We start from the raw sequence: 18911 nt of genomic DNA, 5'->3' as shown, positions 1-18911 counted from the left end.
ACCTCACTCTCCCTGGGGCAGAGTTGCTGATAGACAGGTCATCTCTTCTACCTCAGCTACACACTTTCTCTCGGGGCTCTGCCCCCAAGCATGATAGGTAGCTGACTTTGGCCAATGGTGGTACAATGTTGTAGGAGCTCTAGCCAAACAGTGTATGGGAGCCCAGAAAGGCACAGGGCCGAGCTAGAAGTGGCTGATGGGGGCAGAAGGGCAAGTAGTGCAGCATAGTGCAGTGGCAGAGGTAAGATGGCGGTGGTGCTTACTTTAAGTCTTTGCAGTTAGGCTGTTGCCTTGCCCCTTCTGTCTCCTCCGAGATGCTACTCTGTTTTGATCAGCATCAGGGTCACTCTCCTCCTACAGGCTTCCCAGACCCAGATTCTCTGGTGCCTGGAGCCTTAGCTGAGGGGAGGGACCATGGGAGGTTGACCGGCTGTGGGGGGGAGGGACCATGGGAGGTTGGCTAGTTGCAGGAGGTTGGTTATGGGAGTGCACTGACCACCAAGGGGCAGCTCCTGCTTTGAGCATCTGCCCCCTGGTGGTCAGTGCATGTCATAGTGACTGGTCAACCAGTCATTCTAGTTGTTCGATTGTAACGGTTGCTTAGGCTTTTATATATAGATATTGAAAGGACTGGTCTGAAATTATACAACACAACTGATCTCCAGATCAAATTAATATTAAACCAGCAGTCCATCTGAAGGGATTACTTAAAAAATAATCCTCTGAAGCTTGTTGTGTTTATAGCAATGCCCCTGGGGATGTTGACCCTCTCCCATGTTCTCTTCTTGAGAATATATTCAAAACATTTATCTTCTTTCTGAGTACTAAGGATAGGGTTTCTTCTTGTACATATGCTTTATTGAGATCTTCTAGATGAAAAATTTGATTAGATTTCCTTTTTATTGCCTTCTAGAAAGCTCATACTATAGCTTTTTGCCCACCTATCACAAATGTTTAAACCTCAGATCATCCATTTTGAAACCTAGTGTTCCTATTTGGTTTCAAATTGCTTATTCTTACAAAAAAAATCCTGCATATAAATTTTGTCAATTATTTTTGTCTTAAAGAAATAACTTTAAATTATATCTATTTTAGACTATCTAGAATATTTGGGGGGGATAAAACTATTTAACTATGCAAATAAAATAGTGATATAGATAGAACTAGCTACAAAGTTTCTAGACTCCAGTAGTACACCATGTCTTTGCTGTTCCTTATACTTACTTGATACTTTGCTATGTGTACCTCTGTGTATGTGTGTGTTTAAGATTTATTCATTTTTCTTATCCCTCATATGAGGTTGTAAAATTAGCAAGGATGAGAACTGTTTTAAAAATTTTTTTTTGCAGTTCTCTCAAGCAAATAAATGGTATGTTCATATGGTAGCCACTCAATAAATGGATTTGGATGATTCTTAATCTATAAATCCCATCTTAAAACATTTCACTTATATATAGAATTATCTGTCTGAACTTGGCTAACACTGTAATCCTTTACTTGATAGAACAGATATGCAACCTTAGGGTTTACTGCAAAATAAATTTCTGTTACTAGAATCTTGTCTTCTCTCTAACTTGGGGAAAATGAAGAAATGTGCATTTCACAAATATATACTTACTAGAGGCCCGGTGCACAAAATTCGTGCACGGGGGTGTGTGTCCCTCAGCCTAGCCTGCAACCTCTCCAATCTGGGACCCCATGAGGGATGACCGACTGCCTGTGGGATTGGGTCTAAATGGGCAGTCTGACATTCCTCTCACAATCCAAGACTGCTGGCACCCAACTGCTTGCCTGCCTGCCTGATTGCCCCTAACCACTCCCCTGCCAGCCTGATCGATGCCTAACTGCTCCCCTGCAGGCCTGGTCCCCCCCAACTGCCCTCCCCTGTAGCCTGATCACCCACAACTGCCCTCCCCTGCTGGCCATCTTGTGACCACATGGGGGCAGCCATCTTGTGTGTTAGAGTGATGGTCAATTTGCATATTACCTCTTTATTAGATAGGATAATGCAGTCAGTGTTTAAAATCAAGGCAGAATATTGTTAACATTCTGTATTCATATTCAGAATATTAGCAATATAACCTCTGACCTAATGGCATCTCTTTTATGCTTTATTTAATATTAATTTTATTGTGAAAATAGAAATATTTAAAACTCTAGAAATCTCACCTATTAATCATTAATAACTTCTCTTAACAATTTCAAAGGCATATTTGTTTATAATTCATCAAACCAAAAAATTAATAAATATAATGTACAATTTTCACAGATATTTACTATTGGCTCCTGTAAAACTTGTTGGGTGGATGATACACCACTAAATAAAATTAAGGAATGAGAGAGCAATTCCTTGCTTAGTAGTGGAATCCACCCTCTGATACTTCACAAACATGTAATTATATAACAGCTGTTGGATGTTCACCTCAATTTTATAAAATAGGCAGCATGGGCATGGAGAGTTCCCTTATGGAATAGAGGTATAAATCTGTATTTCCTAAGGTATAATCCATAGGAAACAGATACTTACAAAGTTACATTAAGATTATTTTTATTCCACCGTGCCTATGTTGCTCAGTGGTTGAGCACTGACCTATGAACCAGGAGTTCAATTCCAGGTCAGGGCAGTTGAGGGCTGGATCCTCAGTGTGGGGCATGCAGGAGGCAGCCAATCAATGATTTTCTCTCATCATTGATATTTCTATCTCTCCTTTCCTCTCTGAAATCAGTAAAAGAATATCATTTTTATTCCATGTAAGCACAGAAAAAAGCATGTGTTGGTTTGAACATAGTAATGTGGGCTCAAACATGGAAACAAGAGGTAACTGGAGTCCAGTCAATGTCACATTGAGGAGATTGTGCCTGAAAGATCCTGAGTAGATCCCCCCAGAAATTCTGCACAACCCCATTTAGCATGCACTGATATAGAGCTGCAAGAGGCATAAACACACAAAGGAAAGCAATGAATAAAGTCCGTTTGCTTCTATTAGAGGCAGTAGTGCTGCTCTTAATAAAGCAGAGATGAATGTTATTCCGTCAATGTTCAATTTTCCATTATTATTTAAAGAACAAAACTCCTGTATTAGAGTCCATTTGAGGAAATACTATTGTCATCTTTTTATATATAAAAGCAATTTCAAGTCACTGCTAAATTATATATAAGAAAATATACTATGGAGTTTCAATTTTTCACATGCTCTTGCAAAAGAATAGGAACAGTTCTTACCAATATGCTTGCAATAAATCTCTGTCTATTGAGATAGCACCTTTTTCTTGAGGTCATTATTAAAACACTAAGAGTATAAAGACCCATGCAAATAGTTTTACCCTAATAGTAAAATAATAATCCTCTTATCAGGTTTCCTGAACTAAGGAAATCTGATTAACTCTTTGTTGTTGTTAATCCTCACCTGAGGCTATTTTTCCATTGCTTGATAAAGAGTGGAAGGGAGAGGGAGAGACACAGAGAAAGAGAAACAGGGATGAGAGCTGCCTCCCTCACATGCCCTGGCCCTAGCGTGGATGGAGCCTGCAACTGAAATACACTGAGGTAAGTGCTCTTGACCAGAATGGAACCCAGGACCCTTCAGTCCCCGGGATGACGCTCTATCCACTAAGACACACCGGCTCAGTGGAATCTTTATAGAAATTATTTCAAAAGATGGAAAAAACTTCTTTGTTTCAGCTGATAAGAAAAAATAATCTTAAAACCTAGCTTTCCAGGGGTAGTTCGGGTAATATGTCATAAATCCAGAGATGATTCTCGGTCTGTTTTTTCCCCCTGGAAATTTAGATCCCGGAACCCTGCTAGAAAACAAGAGGGAGATGTCTCTACGCTGTGGGGTAGTCGTCCGCGCCATGAGACCCCGAGTATTTGGAAAATATTTATGCAGTCCAGTCAGCGGTAAATTCCTTGCCAGATTAAAAAAAAAAAAAAAGAAAAGAAGAGAAAAGAAAAGAAAAGAAAAGAAAAGAAAAAGGAAAAAGGATTTTTACAGACTGGACCCTTCGAGCAAAATACCTTCGAGATTTGTGTCTGGTGATCTTACAGACAAGAGCACCTGGGATGAATATAAAGGGAACTTAAAACGCCAGAAAGGAGAGAGGTTAAGACCACCTCTATGGCTAAAGACAAGGATTCCCATGGGGAAAAATTACAATAAACTGAAAAACACTTCGCGGGATTTAAATCTCCATACAGTGTGTGAGGAAGCTCGATGCCCCAATATCGGAGAGTGCTGGGGAGGTGGGAAATACGCCACTGCCACAGCCACGATCATGCTGATGGGCGACACGTGTACAAGAGGTTGCCGGTTTTGTTCCATTAAGACAGCAAGAAATCCGCCTCCCGTAGGTGCCAATGAGCCCTGCAATACCGCCAAGGCCATTGCTGAGTGGGGTCTGGATTATGTTGTCCTGACATCGGTGGATCGAGATGATAAGCCCGATGGAGGAGCTGAGCACTTTGCAAAGACTGTGTCTTACCTAAAGGAAAGGAATCCAGAAATCCTTGTGGAATGCCTCAGTCCTGATTTCCGGGGAGATCTTAAAGCAATAGAAAAAGTCGCCCTGTCGGGATTAGACGTATTTGCACATAATGTAGAAACAGTCCCAGAATTACAGAGGAAAGTTTGTGATCCCAGGGCCAATTTCGACCAGTCTCTGCGCGTCCGGAAGCATGCCAAGGAGATTCAGCCTGATGTTATTTCTAAAACATCTGTCATGTTGGGTCTAGGCGAGGATGATGAGCAAGTATATGCAACAATGAAATTACTCCGTGAGGCCGATGTGGATTGTTTGACGTTAGGACAGTATATGCAGCCGACAAAGTGCAGCCTCAAGGTTAAAGAATACATTACTCCTGAAAAGATCAAATACTGGGAAAAGGTAGGAAATGAACTTGGATTTCATTATACTGCAAGTGGCCCTCTGGTACGTTCTTCATATAAAGTGGGTGAATTTTTCCTGAAAAATTTAGTGGCTAAAAGAAAAACAAAAGCCTTCTAACACTCAACAAGACACTCGAGATCACAGGAATTTTTAGACCTTGACTCCATTTGCGAACAGGTGGTGGCAGAATGCCTATGTGTCACTGGGTGAATCCTCATTTTTTGTTTTGAGAAAAATGTCAATAAGCTGTGTATGTTTAATTATAGAAATGTATTTGCCTTTTAGCATACTTTTTTTTGTCCCAATAGACAATTGCTTGCTGTGATGTAATCATAAAACATCTTTGTAAGAGTTTACTGTTTTACAATATAATTAAAAATACATTGAAAAGTTCTAGAAATCTTAAGCCTCTGTTACTTGTGCATCATTGACAAGTTGCATTCTGATAAATTACATACTATGATGAAACAGGCAATATAGCTTGAGACTGAGCAGATTACCTATAATTAGATATGTTCTTTACATAACAGTATAACATCATTGGAATGATGTAGAAAGGCTTAAGAGTTTGAGTGTTGATTTTTACATTGGCTATATTGTAAAATATGTAATGTAGATAGCCAATCTTGTTTGAATTTTAAAATATGTGAACTGTTATTTTCAATAAAAATAATGCATAACTTTGAAAAAAAACATTGGCTTTCCATACTTACCCTCTGCTACACTATTTCTAATCACATTAGTAAGTAGATTTATTAAAATACTGCCAGTACAATGGAAAGGGTAAAAACATAATCATTAAAGACATCAATATACCATTTAAAGAAATATTGTTTTGAAATTTTTATTTTTTATTGGTTAGAGAGAGAAACATTGATTTGTTGGTCCCCTTATTTATGCATTTATTAGTTGATTCTGACTCCAAGGATCAAACCCACAACTGTAGCATATTGGGAAGGTGCTCTAACCAATGGAGCTACCTGGCCAAGGCAGAAATGTATATTTTCTCAGGTATCTTGTAGGTTCTAAGCCAGGGGTGGGCAAACTTTTTGACTCAAGGGCCACAATGAGTTCTTAAACTGGACCGGAGGGCCGGAACAAAAGCATGGATGGAGTGTTTGTGTGAACTAATATAAATTCAAATTAAACATCATTACATAAAAGGGTATGGTCTTTTTTTTTTTTTAGTTTTATTCATTTCAAACAGGCCGGATCCGGCCCGCGGGCCGTAGCTTGCCCACGGCTGTTCTAAGCTATGCCTACTTCTAAACTAATGTTAAATCCCTTTTTACCAGGTAAAATGTATGATCTTCATTATGGAGCAATATATCACACTGGTTAAGAGAACAGTTTGAAAACTCAGACCTGTGGTCAAGTTTTAACTTGTCACTTACAAGCTGTGTGACTTAGGCAAATTATCTCAACCACTCTAAGTTTGTTTCCTCATCTCTAAGTGGGCATAATAAGATGTTTATTTAATAGAGTTGATTTGAAAGTTAAATGCAATAATCTATGCTAAAAAAAACTTAGTACACTACCTATTATTTTTTGGCTCTTTTTATTAGTCCATTTTTAATTAGACATAGATTTTGGGGGAATGAACATGAATGACCTTTTTCAGTCAAGTGTGAGTTTGGAATTTTGTTCCATGGCCTACTAGATCTGAAATCTTGGTTAAGTTGTTTAAAAGTTGCTAAGAAGAACCAAAGCAACCAATAAAGAAGAATGTTTTCAGCAAAGGGTCCTAGAAAATTGGACATTCACATTAAAAAACAAACAACAACTACCTCACATCATGCACGATAATTAATTTAAACATTGACTCATCTGTAAAATCTAAAACACTAAAGATTTTAGATAAAAATACAGGAGAATATCTATGTGACTTGGAACTAGACAAAGGTTTCTTAGATCATATAAAATAATTAAAAAAGAAATTGATAAATTACAATTAAAATATTATACTCATCAAAAGATACCACCAAGAAAATACAGGGAGCCCTGGCAAGTGTGACTCATGGTTAGATCAGCAGCTCGATCACTGAAGGGTCCCGCCCAAAGGCATATATCTGTGTTGCAGATTTAATCCCTGGCCCCAGTCAGGGTGCATGCAGGAGGCAAACAATTGATGTGTCTCTCTCACATCATTGTTTCACTCTCTCTCTCCTCCCTCACTCCTTTCCACTCTTTCTAAAAATCAATGGAGGATTAAAAATGGTGGTGGAGTAAGTGGATGCTACACTGACACATGCCCAGGACCAAATTGTAATTACAATTAAAATACAAAAAAACAAACAAACCCACCCTGAATAGTCAGCTAAAGACTGGCTGGAGAGAACCCTGATAACCAAGGACGGAGAGTGGAGACCGCATAGAGACTGGTAGGAAGGGAAGAGGTGCAAAAAGGGCTGGCTGAAGTTCCCATGAGACATAGCAGCTGTGGGGGATTGCCACAGAACTCTGGTGTCTAAATCCCCAAGCTGGCCACCTCCCAGCAGAGAGCAGCAGAACTGAGAAAGGTACCCACATAACATCTGGCTGTGAAAAGCAGCAGGGTTTCTATCTGTCAGGGAGAGATGGCTGGAAATGCAGGTAGCTTCTTAAAGGGTCAATGCACAAAATTTCATGTGCAGCCATTCACCTTGGGTTCAGGCAGAGGGAGGGCAGAGTGGACTGGAGCTGAGTGAGCAAAAGCCAGGGTTGGGGACTCTGGGGTTAGAAGTCAGGATACATGCATAATTCATGGACACACACAATAGGGTGGTGAAGGACTGGGGTGGAAGCCAGGGGTGTGCTAGAAGAGGTTAATGGGGGTAAAAGGAGGACATATGTAAAACTTTTATCAATAAAGATTTTTAAAAATAAAAGTAAATAAAAAAATAAAATTGAGTCTCCCCAAACAATTTTAAAAAATGGAATAAATATCCTTGAGTAAGGATTAACAACAACAAAAAGGATAAAGAAAATACATAGAAAAGTCACAGAATGGGAGAAAGTATCTGTGAAACAAATATCTGATAATGAACAGGTATCAAGAATATAAATGATTCTAATACTTAATAATAAGATATTTAATAACCTGATTTAAAAATGATCCCAAATAGTTGCACATACCTTACATAAAAGAAAATATATGAATGGCCAAAAAGGACATAAAAATTGCTAAAACGCATCAGTCACCAGGAAATGAAAATTAAAACCACAATGAGATACAACTATAAATCCTACTGGAGTGACTCCAACCACAACTATTTTGGTAAGTATGTGGAGCAATTGCAACTCACAAATATTTTTTGTAGGCATACAAATTGATAAAGTCACTTTGGAGAAATATCTCATAGCAAATTCATTCTTAGGTATTTAAACAAGAATATATTTTTTGTAAAAAAATATTTCTACAATGATGTTCATAGGAGTTTCATTCATAATAATCTGAAACTGCAAACAGTCTAGGTGTCCATTAACAGGCAGATGATGGACTACTCAACAATGAAAAGAAAAAAATACTAATATACTAACAAGATGGATAGATCTCAAAAAAACAAACAAAAAAATTGCTGAGTAGAAGAAGCCTTCAAGGAAAAAGTTCACACCCTGATTCCATTTATAAAAGCATATAAATAAGCACAATTAAACTAATCTGAAAAAAATATCAGAACAGTGGCTGCTTTTTGGAGGACAGGTAGGGAATAACTCTCATGGACATGATAGTGATGCCAGTGTTCTGGACCTCAATCACAGTTTGGTTACACAGAAGTGTTTGCATTTGTCAAAACTCAGTGAATAAACTCTTAATATTTGTACAGTTCATTTCACTGTATGTATGTATGTCTTATGTAAAAGGGGAAAGAAATGTAAGCACATATTGAATTCTAGTTAATAATATGCATGCTGAGGTATTTGGGGAGAAATATACTGATGTATTTACTTTGAACTACTTAAAAAGAAGATATATTAATGGGTAGATAGAGAAATAATTGATGGGTAAATACATAGTAAAATAAAAGTCTCATAATAGGAGTAGCCTGACAGATGAAAGCAGTAGCTCGTGCATATCTCTGAAGGCCACGAAATATAAACCTGATGTAAAATCTCTGTCATCAGTGATGCAGCAGCAAAAGTCCCACTGATAATATCAAACGGAGTCATAAAGTTTTCTGTCAGACTATCAGTGTACATGTATACATTAAAAAATAAATGTATTTTTCATCATCATATACTGTGTTTTTGTCGCTCGAATGAATTTTATTATTTCTTCAAGGTTCTTCACATACGTACACCTTAAGAGATATCAAGTAGGCGTACCATGTTCTCAAAAAATTAGGGTTGGCACGCAGAAGAATTTTGAGTCAGAGATGTTGCTGGTTTTGGCAGGCACTCACAAAAAGGTTGCCCACCCCTGCCCTAGTGGGGTCTGGAATCCATTCAGATTTCCCTGCCTAACTTTTACTACTCATCTCTCCTGTACATAGATGACAATCACTTGCTCAGAGTTTCTTCTAAAAGGTGTTCTTGACCTCTCCTAGTAACACACTTATTTTTCCCTCACAACACAGAGCTAATCAGCAGTAGATTCATGGTGGACATTTAGCCTTCCTCACCCCCCAGCCCCTTTTCCCTGAAAATGAGAAGGAGTAAGCAAAAAGAAAGAGAACAGAAGAATCACATCAGCCTGAGTGTCATGTATAGTATGTCAAATGCTATGAAAAGTCAAAGAGAGAGAAGAAACCGCCTTTGAATTGTGAGAGTTAACCAAAATTGACCTCGGAGAGATCATTTTTCAGGTAAGTGTTTGGAACATCAGAGGATTGGCCTTATTTCTATTCTGGGCTTATCAGCAGCTCGACTTCTACCAACTTTCCAGCTACCGTTGCTGCAACATGAAGATCCTACCTTTATTACTTTAGTTTCTCACATTCTTAAGCAGAAAATTGTTACCTCTCAATGTTTCTTATCTTCCTAAGCACAGGCAGTCACAGGCCTACAAAGGCACCGTGAACACTAACGATTCCAAACACACTATCCTTTGTACCGTCACTGCCAGAAACCCGACTGCGTTTGTTGGCCTTGGAAATCACTCTATTGCTGTTTTCATTTTTCAGGTGTATATATTTTGTCCTTTGCAAGGAGTGAGCTCCAATAGCTTCAATAACTTACTGAGTCTTATCTTTCTTGCCTGATGCCTTTGAATGCTTCATCCTCAAGGCGAGGTGGGGGTGGGGGAGTCACTTGGAGCCAAAGAAAAGGCTTTGGAAATGCAAAAATTAACCTAGAGATATTGAACAGTCCTTCCATAAAATCACCTTTTTTTGAGGTAAAAAATGATGTTCTGGATCTGAAGGTAAAAGTATGAAGTGCCAGGGACTGGATGCTTTCTTCCTAAATGACTAGCTTCTAAGGCAGCCTCTCTTGTTTTGAATGCCCTACAGAGTCTCATACTCGGTGAAAGAACTTCAGCTGAAATTGGAGCTGGCTAAGTGAATAATGTGCACAGGCAACGAGCAATTTTTGATGCTCAAGATTATGGTAGGTTGTGTGGAGCATATAAAAGGAAAATGCTGCACGTTCTTTTCCTCAAGTGGTATGTACATGAAGCAATTATGGAATATTTCAAAACACAAAATAAACAAGCATCACTGACTACTGTGGGTCTGGAAGGAAAGGGATCGAGGGGGCTGGAATATGTTTTCTTAGTTCCTCAAGTTTCCTAGAAGAGGGAAAGGACCACTTTAAAAAGTGTTTATGAAAAGACACCTAGATAATCAGAAAATGAAACAAAAGAGATTTAGGACTGCTCTGGACCCAGAACATAAGTTTGTGTTTTTTTTTTTTTTTTTCTCCAAATCAAAAGACTTTAACTCTTTGTAATTGCTGTTTTTAGTTTTTTGTTGTTATTGTTGGTTTTTGGGGAATAAAAGGAGGTGGGTGGGTGGGGAGGTTTCCTTAACTTTACCAATGATGAATTCAGTGAGTGATTTTGGAGGAAATATCCATAAGACAAAGCACAGTCATAGACATTCTGAATAGTACTTGGAGATGAGTGATGAAAAAGGTGGCATTAAACTTTATTTTTGGTATTATTAGATTAAAACTTTACTACACTTTATCACTAATTGCTACATGCTGCAAAGGCTATCCTTAGGATAAGCCATAGATGTGGCTTTCTGCTGCGAATCTTTTTCTGAAAAGGGATTTCACATCACACAAAGGGCATAGGATACAGTTAAATTCCAGGTTGATATTGTGAATGAGTTGAGAACCAAGCAAAAGATGGAATGGCTGACATCTCAATGGATCAACTGAGCAAATTGAGTAAAAAGGGCTTTCCACTAGCCACAGAAAAATTAGACATTGCTGCAAAAATAAAAAATATTTTTAACCAAAACCTAACATTTCAGTTGGGCAGTAAAGTTCAATGACTTGCTCATAGAGGCCAAATGAGATTTACAGAATTAAACCTGTAAATGAGAATTGTATCATATTCCATTGTAAAGTGTATTATATTCATACTAACTGCCACATTCACTCTTTATTACCTTGTTTTAGTTGATATTCTGTAGGAGGCTTCATGCCTCATGACATTCTTTGAATATGAAACATAATTTTTCATATTTGAAAATGTATGTGCATCATAAAATTCATTCAATATATTTTTATCATTATTGGAGGCATTAATGTTAGCCATCATATCTGCCCTATTTCTACATCAACACCTTCTCCTTCAAACTATAAAAACCAGGGTCCTAGCAATAGCTTTCTTCAATAATATTTCACCACATTGCCAATTGCACTTTACTATTGTTTAAATTACCACCTAATTAATATCTTCAAAACCACTCTCGTACCCTTCATCTATGGATCTTAATTACTCTTTTCATGTGTTCACTTCAGAGGAAGCAAAATGTGCTAAAACCTACAAAATACCACGAGTAACATGTTTAACCTTTAAAAAAAATACTTATCCTAAATTAACACAGTACAAATTCAAGTTCATCCTTAACTGTCAACCCTATTTAATATCTGAATTGTTTGGCTTCCTATTTCCTCACCTGTGCTTGCTAGTAGACAGTATTTTGTGGGATGGCGCTGTCTAAATGTCCCTGCCCATGGAGGTCTGTGTCACTTAGCATTTGATCGGAGTGACATTACATCGCTAGTGCTTCCATTGTGGCCTCTAACACCAAGCGATGTTTTCACAAGCTTAGTTACACTGGTGGGCATCAGCCCACTTTACAGGAAGGCGGAACACTTGCTTCTGAATCTAGTATATGTAGAAAATATCCCTAACAATACTCAATTTTGAAGCATAAACAGAGGTGACTGAAAGCATGCCTGTACAGTGTGACTTGGTGCTTCAAACCTCTTTCCATAAGCATGAAGTATCACCAGAGAGAATTTGTTTTGGTTTTGCTCCCCAATTTTTCTTTGAGCCTTTAATAATCTTGACCCATATGTACCTCAGCACACTTCAACATCTATCTTTCCCACAAAATCCAGCTTTTTGAAGTCAGGAACCTAGTCTCTGTATTCACTTTGTATTTCCAGAACATAGCCTCATTGCTAGTTACAAAGCTAGTATCTCAGTACAGCTATGCAGAATTTCATGGCTGCCAAGTTAGATAAATACACTTCTAAGTAAGGTCTGCTCTGTCTAGCTGGATATTTTCAGTCAATAATAATAATAATAATAATAATAATAATAATAATAATTGGAAAACATGTCTGCTTTGAAGGAAATAAGAAGGAGCTATGCATGGACACCCCCCCCCCCCCCCCCCGCAAGACAAGACTCACAGGGAGGAAATGAATAAACCGGATTGGAGACTCAGCTTGTCTGACTACAGAAACTATAAGATTATACTCTTGTAGTTTAATAAACAAAAATAAACAGTTGTTCCAGGATATGAGAAAGACTAGAACTTTTCACTTGCGATCCCCAGCCTGCTGTCTTTTGCCTACCTCAGGCTGCCTCATTCATTTGACACTTGTTTTAAATTTATCTCAAGGGTCCATATTTGACCCCGGGCAATATAATTCTCATCAGATTTTTCCTGTTAATATTGTAAATCTCATTTGGCTTTTATGAGCAAGTCACTAAACTTACTTCGCTGTGAACTTAATTCTTAGTTTTGGGTAAAAATTGAACTCTTTTGTTCCTTGTCTAGTTCCTATGCAATCATTGAGCATCTAGAATATCCTTATCATGATTTGTTAGAGCAGTGGTTCCCAACATGGGGCACATACCCCACAAGGGGGCAATTGAAGAATGAGTTTTAACAGTGAATTTTTTGCATTTCTTATGGTTCTAGGGGCCTCATACTGCATATCAATATATCTTGTGATGTATTTATGAATTTCAGTTCTCTATTATATGTTTTGAAACTTTATTTGCTATTTTTTTCATAGCACTTCAGATTATTTTTATTTTTGTAACAGTTCTTAGTGATTTCTTCCTCAGTACTTCAACTGCCCTTTTGTTCTTTTATTTTTCTCTTTCATGGATGCCATGTTCTTTTGAAGCTTGTTTAGACCAAGTTAATGGCCTTTTAGGCTTCCTCCATGTGAATAAGAGTTCAGCTTTTAAATAATAATTATATGTCACAGGGTGGGCATCTGGATTTTAGAGATGCTTAAGTGGGGCATGGCCAAAAAAAGGTTGGGAACCACTGTGTTAGAGGAATGACATACTTCCATAAAAAGTGGAGATAGCTTGAGGTAATAGTGAAATTTTATAACACAGAAGTGGTTGTAATCTCAGATTATGCAGCACCTCTGCCTGGTTGGACTCTCAGCTCCGCCACTTTCTAACTGTGAATTTTGGAATGTTACTCAAGATTCTTGTACCTCAGTTTCTTAATCAATAAAATGGGGATAATAATAACCTAATTCATACAGTTTTTAGAGCATCAAATTATTTCATATTTGTACAATGCTTAAAAGATTACCTGGCATATGGTAATCACAATATATGAGTGTGTTATATAAAAGCTATAGTTATAAGATAAACCCCCCAAAGCTAGAAAGTGTGAAGGAAGCCTGTGGCAGTAATATCAAGGTTAAATTATTTGCTTGTTTGTTATATTTTACTTTTTAAATTATTATCTGGGCTTTACTTGCTAATGCCTTCTAGTTGATTGACAATATTTTTAAAGAATAATATTTATATTATTGCATTAATATTTTGGTTTCTTGTATAAGGCCATGAATTGCTATGTACATTTCATAATAAAAAGAAATTATCTCATTATTGTGAAGATATACAAAACCATGTCATTTTCCACATCAAACCAAATAATAAATATATTGTCTATTTTGTAAGTGGCGTTTATAAGGTTAGTGGTCCAGAGGGTCATGTAACCATGAATGAGGTTAGTGGCCTGAAATACTGACGTACAGGGCATTAATAATTGGGAGTAGACTTGCCAGCATGTGAATTTCTCAGGCAGTGTCACCAGCAACACCATCAGCCATTTGCATTATTAAGTGGAATTGCAGACCATTGGCAACAAGACCCTGGATCCCAGCCAGCCCAGCGACACTGAAGTCACACTTCCTTCAGCCCTGCTCTGTAGGGTGAGATGCTTATGGATGATAAATGGTAGCAGGACACCAAGGCAGGAGCTGCATTAAGTGGAGCAAACTCAAACTTGGCAGGCAGATGAAATGTGCTAAGCACATACCTAACCCATTATTAAGCCACGAGGCAAAGCTGTGAGACATTGGGGAACAGTGGAGATTGCCAACAGGATTACATGTGACAGAGACTGTATGACATCAGTAACCTATGAGACAAGATGGCCACACACCACATATGACAAAATGTTGGCATGAAAGGTTCTGCTGGGTCTCTTGTCTACCTGGGCACAGTAGCAGTGTGTGCAGTTTTGAATAGGCTCCTATGACAATAACCAATGTAATACAGATTAACAAATATAATGGTGTGTTGAGTCCCTGTTTGCAGTTTCAAATGCCAATTTTTCTGTTTGATGTTTCAATGGAACTTATTTAGCTAAAGGAAGCCAATGCAATGCCATTTTCCCACATTTTATCAATCTCTTTATATTCAAACATAGAGTGAATGCTACCCACCAATTGGATTTTCACGAGGAATGAATGAGATAATGAAAAGAATAAAATCTGTTATGATGTTAGGCACATGTAATCTCCTCTTAATCCTTGAAAATCTCCCTTGTCCTGAAATTGGCTACCTCTGAAATTAACATGGCTCCTCCAGCATTGTTTTGATTAGGGTTAGCATGGCATACATTTCTGATTCCCTTAATTTTTTACCTATCTGAGTCTTCATATTTAAAGTAGATTTTTTTTCATAGACATATGTATTAGAGTCTCATTATTTTTATCCACTTTCAGAATCTGTCTTTTAATTGGTCTATTTAGGCTATTCACGATTGAAGAAATTATTATCATCGGATTTATATCTACCTAGTTTGTAATTCTTTTCTATTTATTACGTTTGCTCCCATGTTATGCCTTCTCTGATGTTGAGCAAGTATTTTATATGAGTATACTTATCTCCACTTTTAGTGTATCAATTATAATTCTTTATAATTTTTTAGTGGTTGCACTACAGTTTATAATACACATTTTAAAATATATATTTTTATTGATTTCAGAGAGGAAGGGAAAGGGAGAGATAGAAACATCAATGATGAGAGAGAATCATTGGTTGGGTGTCTCCTGCAAGCCCCCTACTGGGGATTGAGTCTGCAACCTGGGCATCTGCCCTGACTGGGAATTGAGCCAGTGACTTCCTGGTTCACAGGTTGACATTCAATCACTGAGCAACACCAGATGGGCTATAGTAAACATTTTAAACTAACCTAAATCCACCTTCAAATAACATTTTACAGGTCCATCCATGCTGTTACAAATGGTAAGAGTTCTTTGTTTTTTTACAGATGCATAGTATTTCATTGTGTTGAGTTTTTAACTCAATTATTTGCTGATGGGCAGGACGTGGAGAGCATTATGCTAATAGAAATAAGCCAGTCAGAGAAAGATAAGTATCACATAATTTCACTCATATGTGGTATCTAATGAACAACATAAGCTGATGAACAAAAATAGATTTAGAGACATGGAAGCATTGAACAACTGTTAAACCTCAGAGGGAAGGCAGTGGAGAGTGGGTAGGTAGGAAGAGATAAACCTGTATGCATATATGCATACCCCATAGACATAGACCATAGGGTGGTGAAGGCGTAGGGTGGTGAAGGCGTGGGGTGGTGGGCAGGGGTGGGCTGGAAGAGGTCAAGGGGGGAAAAGGGACATATGTAATATTTTCAACAATAAAGATTAAAAAAAATTACACTTCACATGTGGTGTAGGTGATTTAAAGCAGAGGAATCTTAATTCTTCTTTTCATCTCTTATGGCATTAATGTCACTCACTTTATCTATAAGCTATAATCATCTAATCCACTGTTACTATTACTACTTTAAATGGTTACATTGTAAGTCAATTAAGAATAGGAAAACTAAAAGACTATATTTTGCCTTATCTATTCCTTATCTAGTGCTTTTGTTCTATATGTAGATTCAAATTTCTGATGTACAACATTTTCCTCCTGCATGAAGAAATTTCTTTAAATATCTATATCTATCTATCTATCTATCTATCTATCTATCTATCTATCATCTATCTATCTATGTTATCAATATATGTATTATTGATTTCAGAGAGGGAGAGAGAGATAGAAACATCAATGATGAGAGAGAATCATTGATCAGCTGCCTCCTACTCGACCCCTACTGGGAATTGACCATGCCACCTGGGCATGTGTCCTTGACCAGAATTGAACCTGGGACCTTTCAGTCTGCAGGCCAATGCTCTATCCACTGAGCCAAACCAACTAGGGCAGTGGTTCTCAACCTTCCTAATGCCACGACCCTTTAATACAGTTGCTTATGTTGTGGTGACCCCTAACCATAAAATTATTTTTGTTGCTACTTCATAACTGTAATTTTGCTACTGTTGTGAATCGTAATGTAAATATCTGATATGCAGGATGTATTTTCATTATTACAAATTGAACATAATTAAAGCATAGTGATTAATCACAAAAACAATATGTAATTATATAGGTGTTTTCCGATGGTCTTAGGCGGTCACGACCCACAGGTTGAGAACCACTGGACTAGGGTGTGATGAGCTTCTTTTAACATTTCTTGCAAATTAAATCTGTTGAAAATGAATACCCTCAGGTTTTGTTTGTATAAGAAAATCTTTAATTCTTTCACTTTGAACAGTACTTTTACTGGATATATAATTCTAGATGGATGGATTTCTTTTCCTTTTTCAGCACTTTATAAATATTCCACTCCACTCTCTTCCTGCTTGCATGGTTTTGATAAGTCCTGTATAATGTTTACCCTTGTTCCTTTATAAGCAAGTTGTTTTCCTCTGGTTTCTCTTTTGTTCAAGAGAATTTGCTTTTCAGTGGGGGAAGTTTCTATTGACCTGTCTTCAGGCTCATTGATTCTTTCTTTGACTGTGTCAAGTCTATTAATGAGACCATCAAAGATATTCATTTATCTTCAGTGGTTAGGATTTCTAGCATTTCCTTATTTTAAAATATGTGTTTTTGTTCTTATTTTACTTTAGAGGGAGAGCTATAGAGAGATAGGAACATTGATGAGAGAGAGACATCTATTGGCTGCTTCCTGCATTCCCCTTACTGGGGATCAAGCCTGCAACCTGAGCATGTGCTGTGACCAGGAATTGAACTGGGACCTCTTGGTTCATGAGTCAAAACTCAATGTCTTAGCCCACCATCCTCAATTCTTTGAGGTTAGGAATCACAGTATGGTGTATAATTAAAAGCACGTGCCTCAAAATGCTTTTAATCACATACCTTACATGGAAATTCAACTTGACCACAAACTATCCAGATGTTTCTGGGAAAGGTACTGAGTATCCCTGTCCTCTACACAATTGATGTAATAAAAATATCTAACTAAAGAGTGGTTATAAAGATTAACTGAAGTAATACATGTGTCCTCCAAGGTTATAAAACTATATAATATTATTAAGAATGATCAGAACCAATACCTACTATGTATTTATCATGTCATACAATAACCTATGAATTTTATGCAATTTATTTCATGATTATGATCCTTGAGACTGATGTACAAGATCACATTGCTGTATTTTTAACTTCATAATTCAAAAAGCTATAAAAATTGTTTTTTAAAAGTCATTTTACATCAAAACTTGACCTGATCTAAATTTATTTTGGGGCAAAAATTGGCCTGAAGTGACATGAGTCTCTATGCCATACGTCTCTTGTGTCACAACAAATAATGTAATTGTTATTATATTAGTGCAGCCCAATCTCCTTAGTGGTGATTTTTATGCAACATATTTATTCCAAAATCCTGAATTGGAATTCTGAAATACATCTGGCTTCAAAGTGATATGGCCCTGTGTGAGTATTTACTTTTCCCTCTGAACTTTACCCACTATCTTTATGCTTTGCTGATTAAGGTAATTAGTAGAGATTTGCAGAGCTCAAAATGAGAAATCAAGATATCTATATTAGGAAATGACAAACTAAACAAATCCAAAAGTTGGAGAAAAGGGCTTGAGAGAAAAAGGTTAGAGTTGTTGAGAGAAGATGAATTTTGGAGGGAGAAGTTGTAGGATGAATAGGAGTTTGGTCAGACAGCCACATAAATGACATATTTTTGGAACTCCTGGGTGTTACATACACTATGCAGAAACTTCAGTATTGACCTATGCTGTTTGAAAGCTTTGGTGAAGATCAATTTCTGCTTTTAGTTCTTTTTCTTCCTTTCATTTTTTAAATGGAACTGAACTTAACTTAGCCAAGTTTTATTTGGCTTACTCTTCAGGCTATAATCTTCTTGAACACCTAGGACAATCAATCTCTCACACACAACTGAAGCTTAATAAATGTCTTTGAATTAAATTATAATAATCCTTTTTAGCATAAATGTTTTGTGGAAATATTTAGTAAAAAAGCAGTACATGATATACAA

The 18911-nt window shown here is 37.3% G+C and overlaps 2 protein-coding genes across 3 annotated transcripts in view; one reads left to right on the top strand and one right to left on the bottom strand.

Annotated features, from left to right (window-relative positions):
• The window catches only part of NLGN1 (neuroligin 1), an 846948-nt gene that overhangs the window by 232998 nt on the left and 595039 nt on the right, over window positions 1-18911 (bottom strand). The window lies entirely within an intron of this gene.
• Window positions 3823-5004, top strand: LOC132231832 (lipoyl synthase, mitochondrial-like). The gene is given in 3 exon segments (XM_059691652.1): window positions 3823-3894; window positions 3942-4025; window positions 4027-5004. Coding segments are annotated over 3 exon segments (1134 nt in total).

This window comes from Myotis daubentonii, chromosome 3, assembly GCF_963259705.1.
Source record: "Myotis daubentonii chromosome 3, mMyoDau2.1, whole genome shotgun sequence".
Taxonomy (NCBI): Eukaryota; Metazoa; Chordata; class Mammalia; order Chiroptera; family Vespertilionidae; genus Myotis; species Myotis daubentonii.
This window is presented reverse-complemented; position numbering and strand designations above follow the sequence as displayed.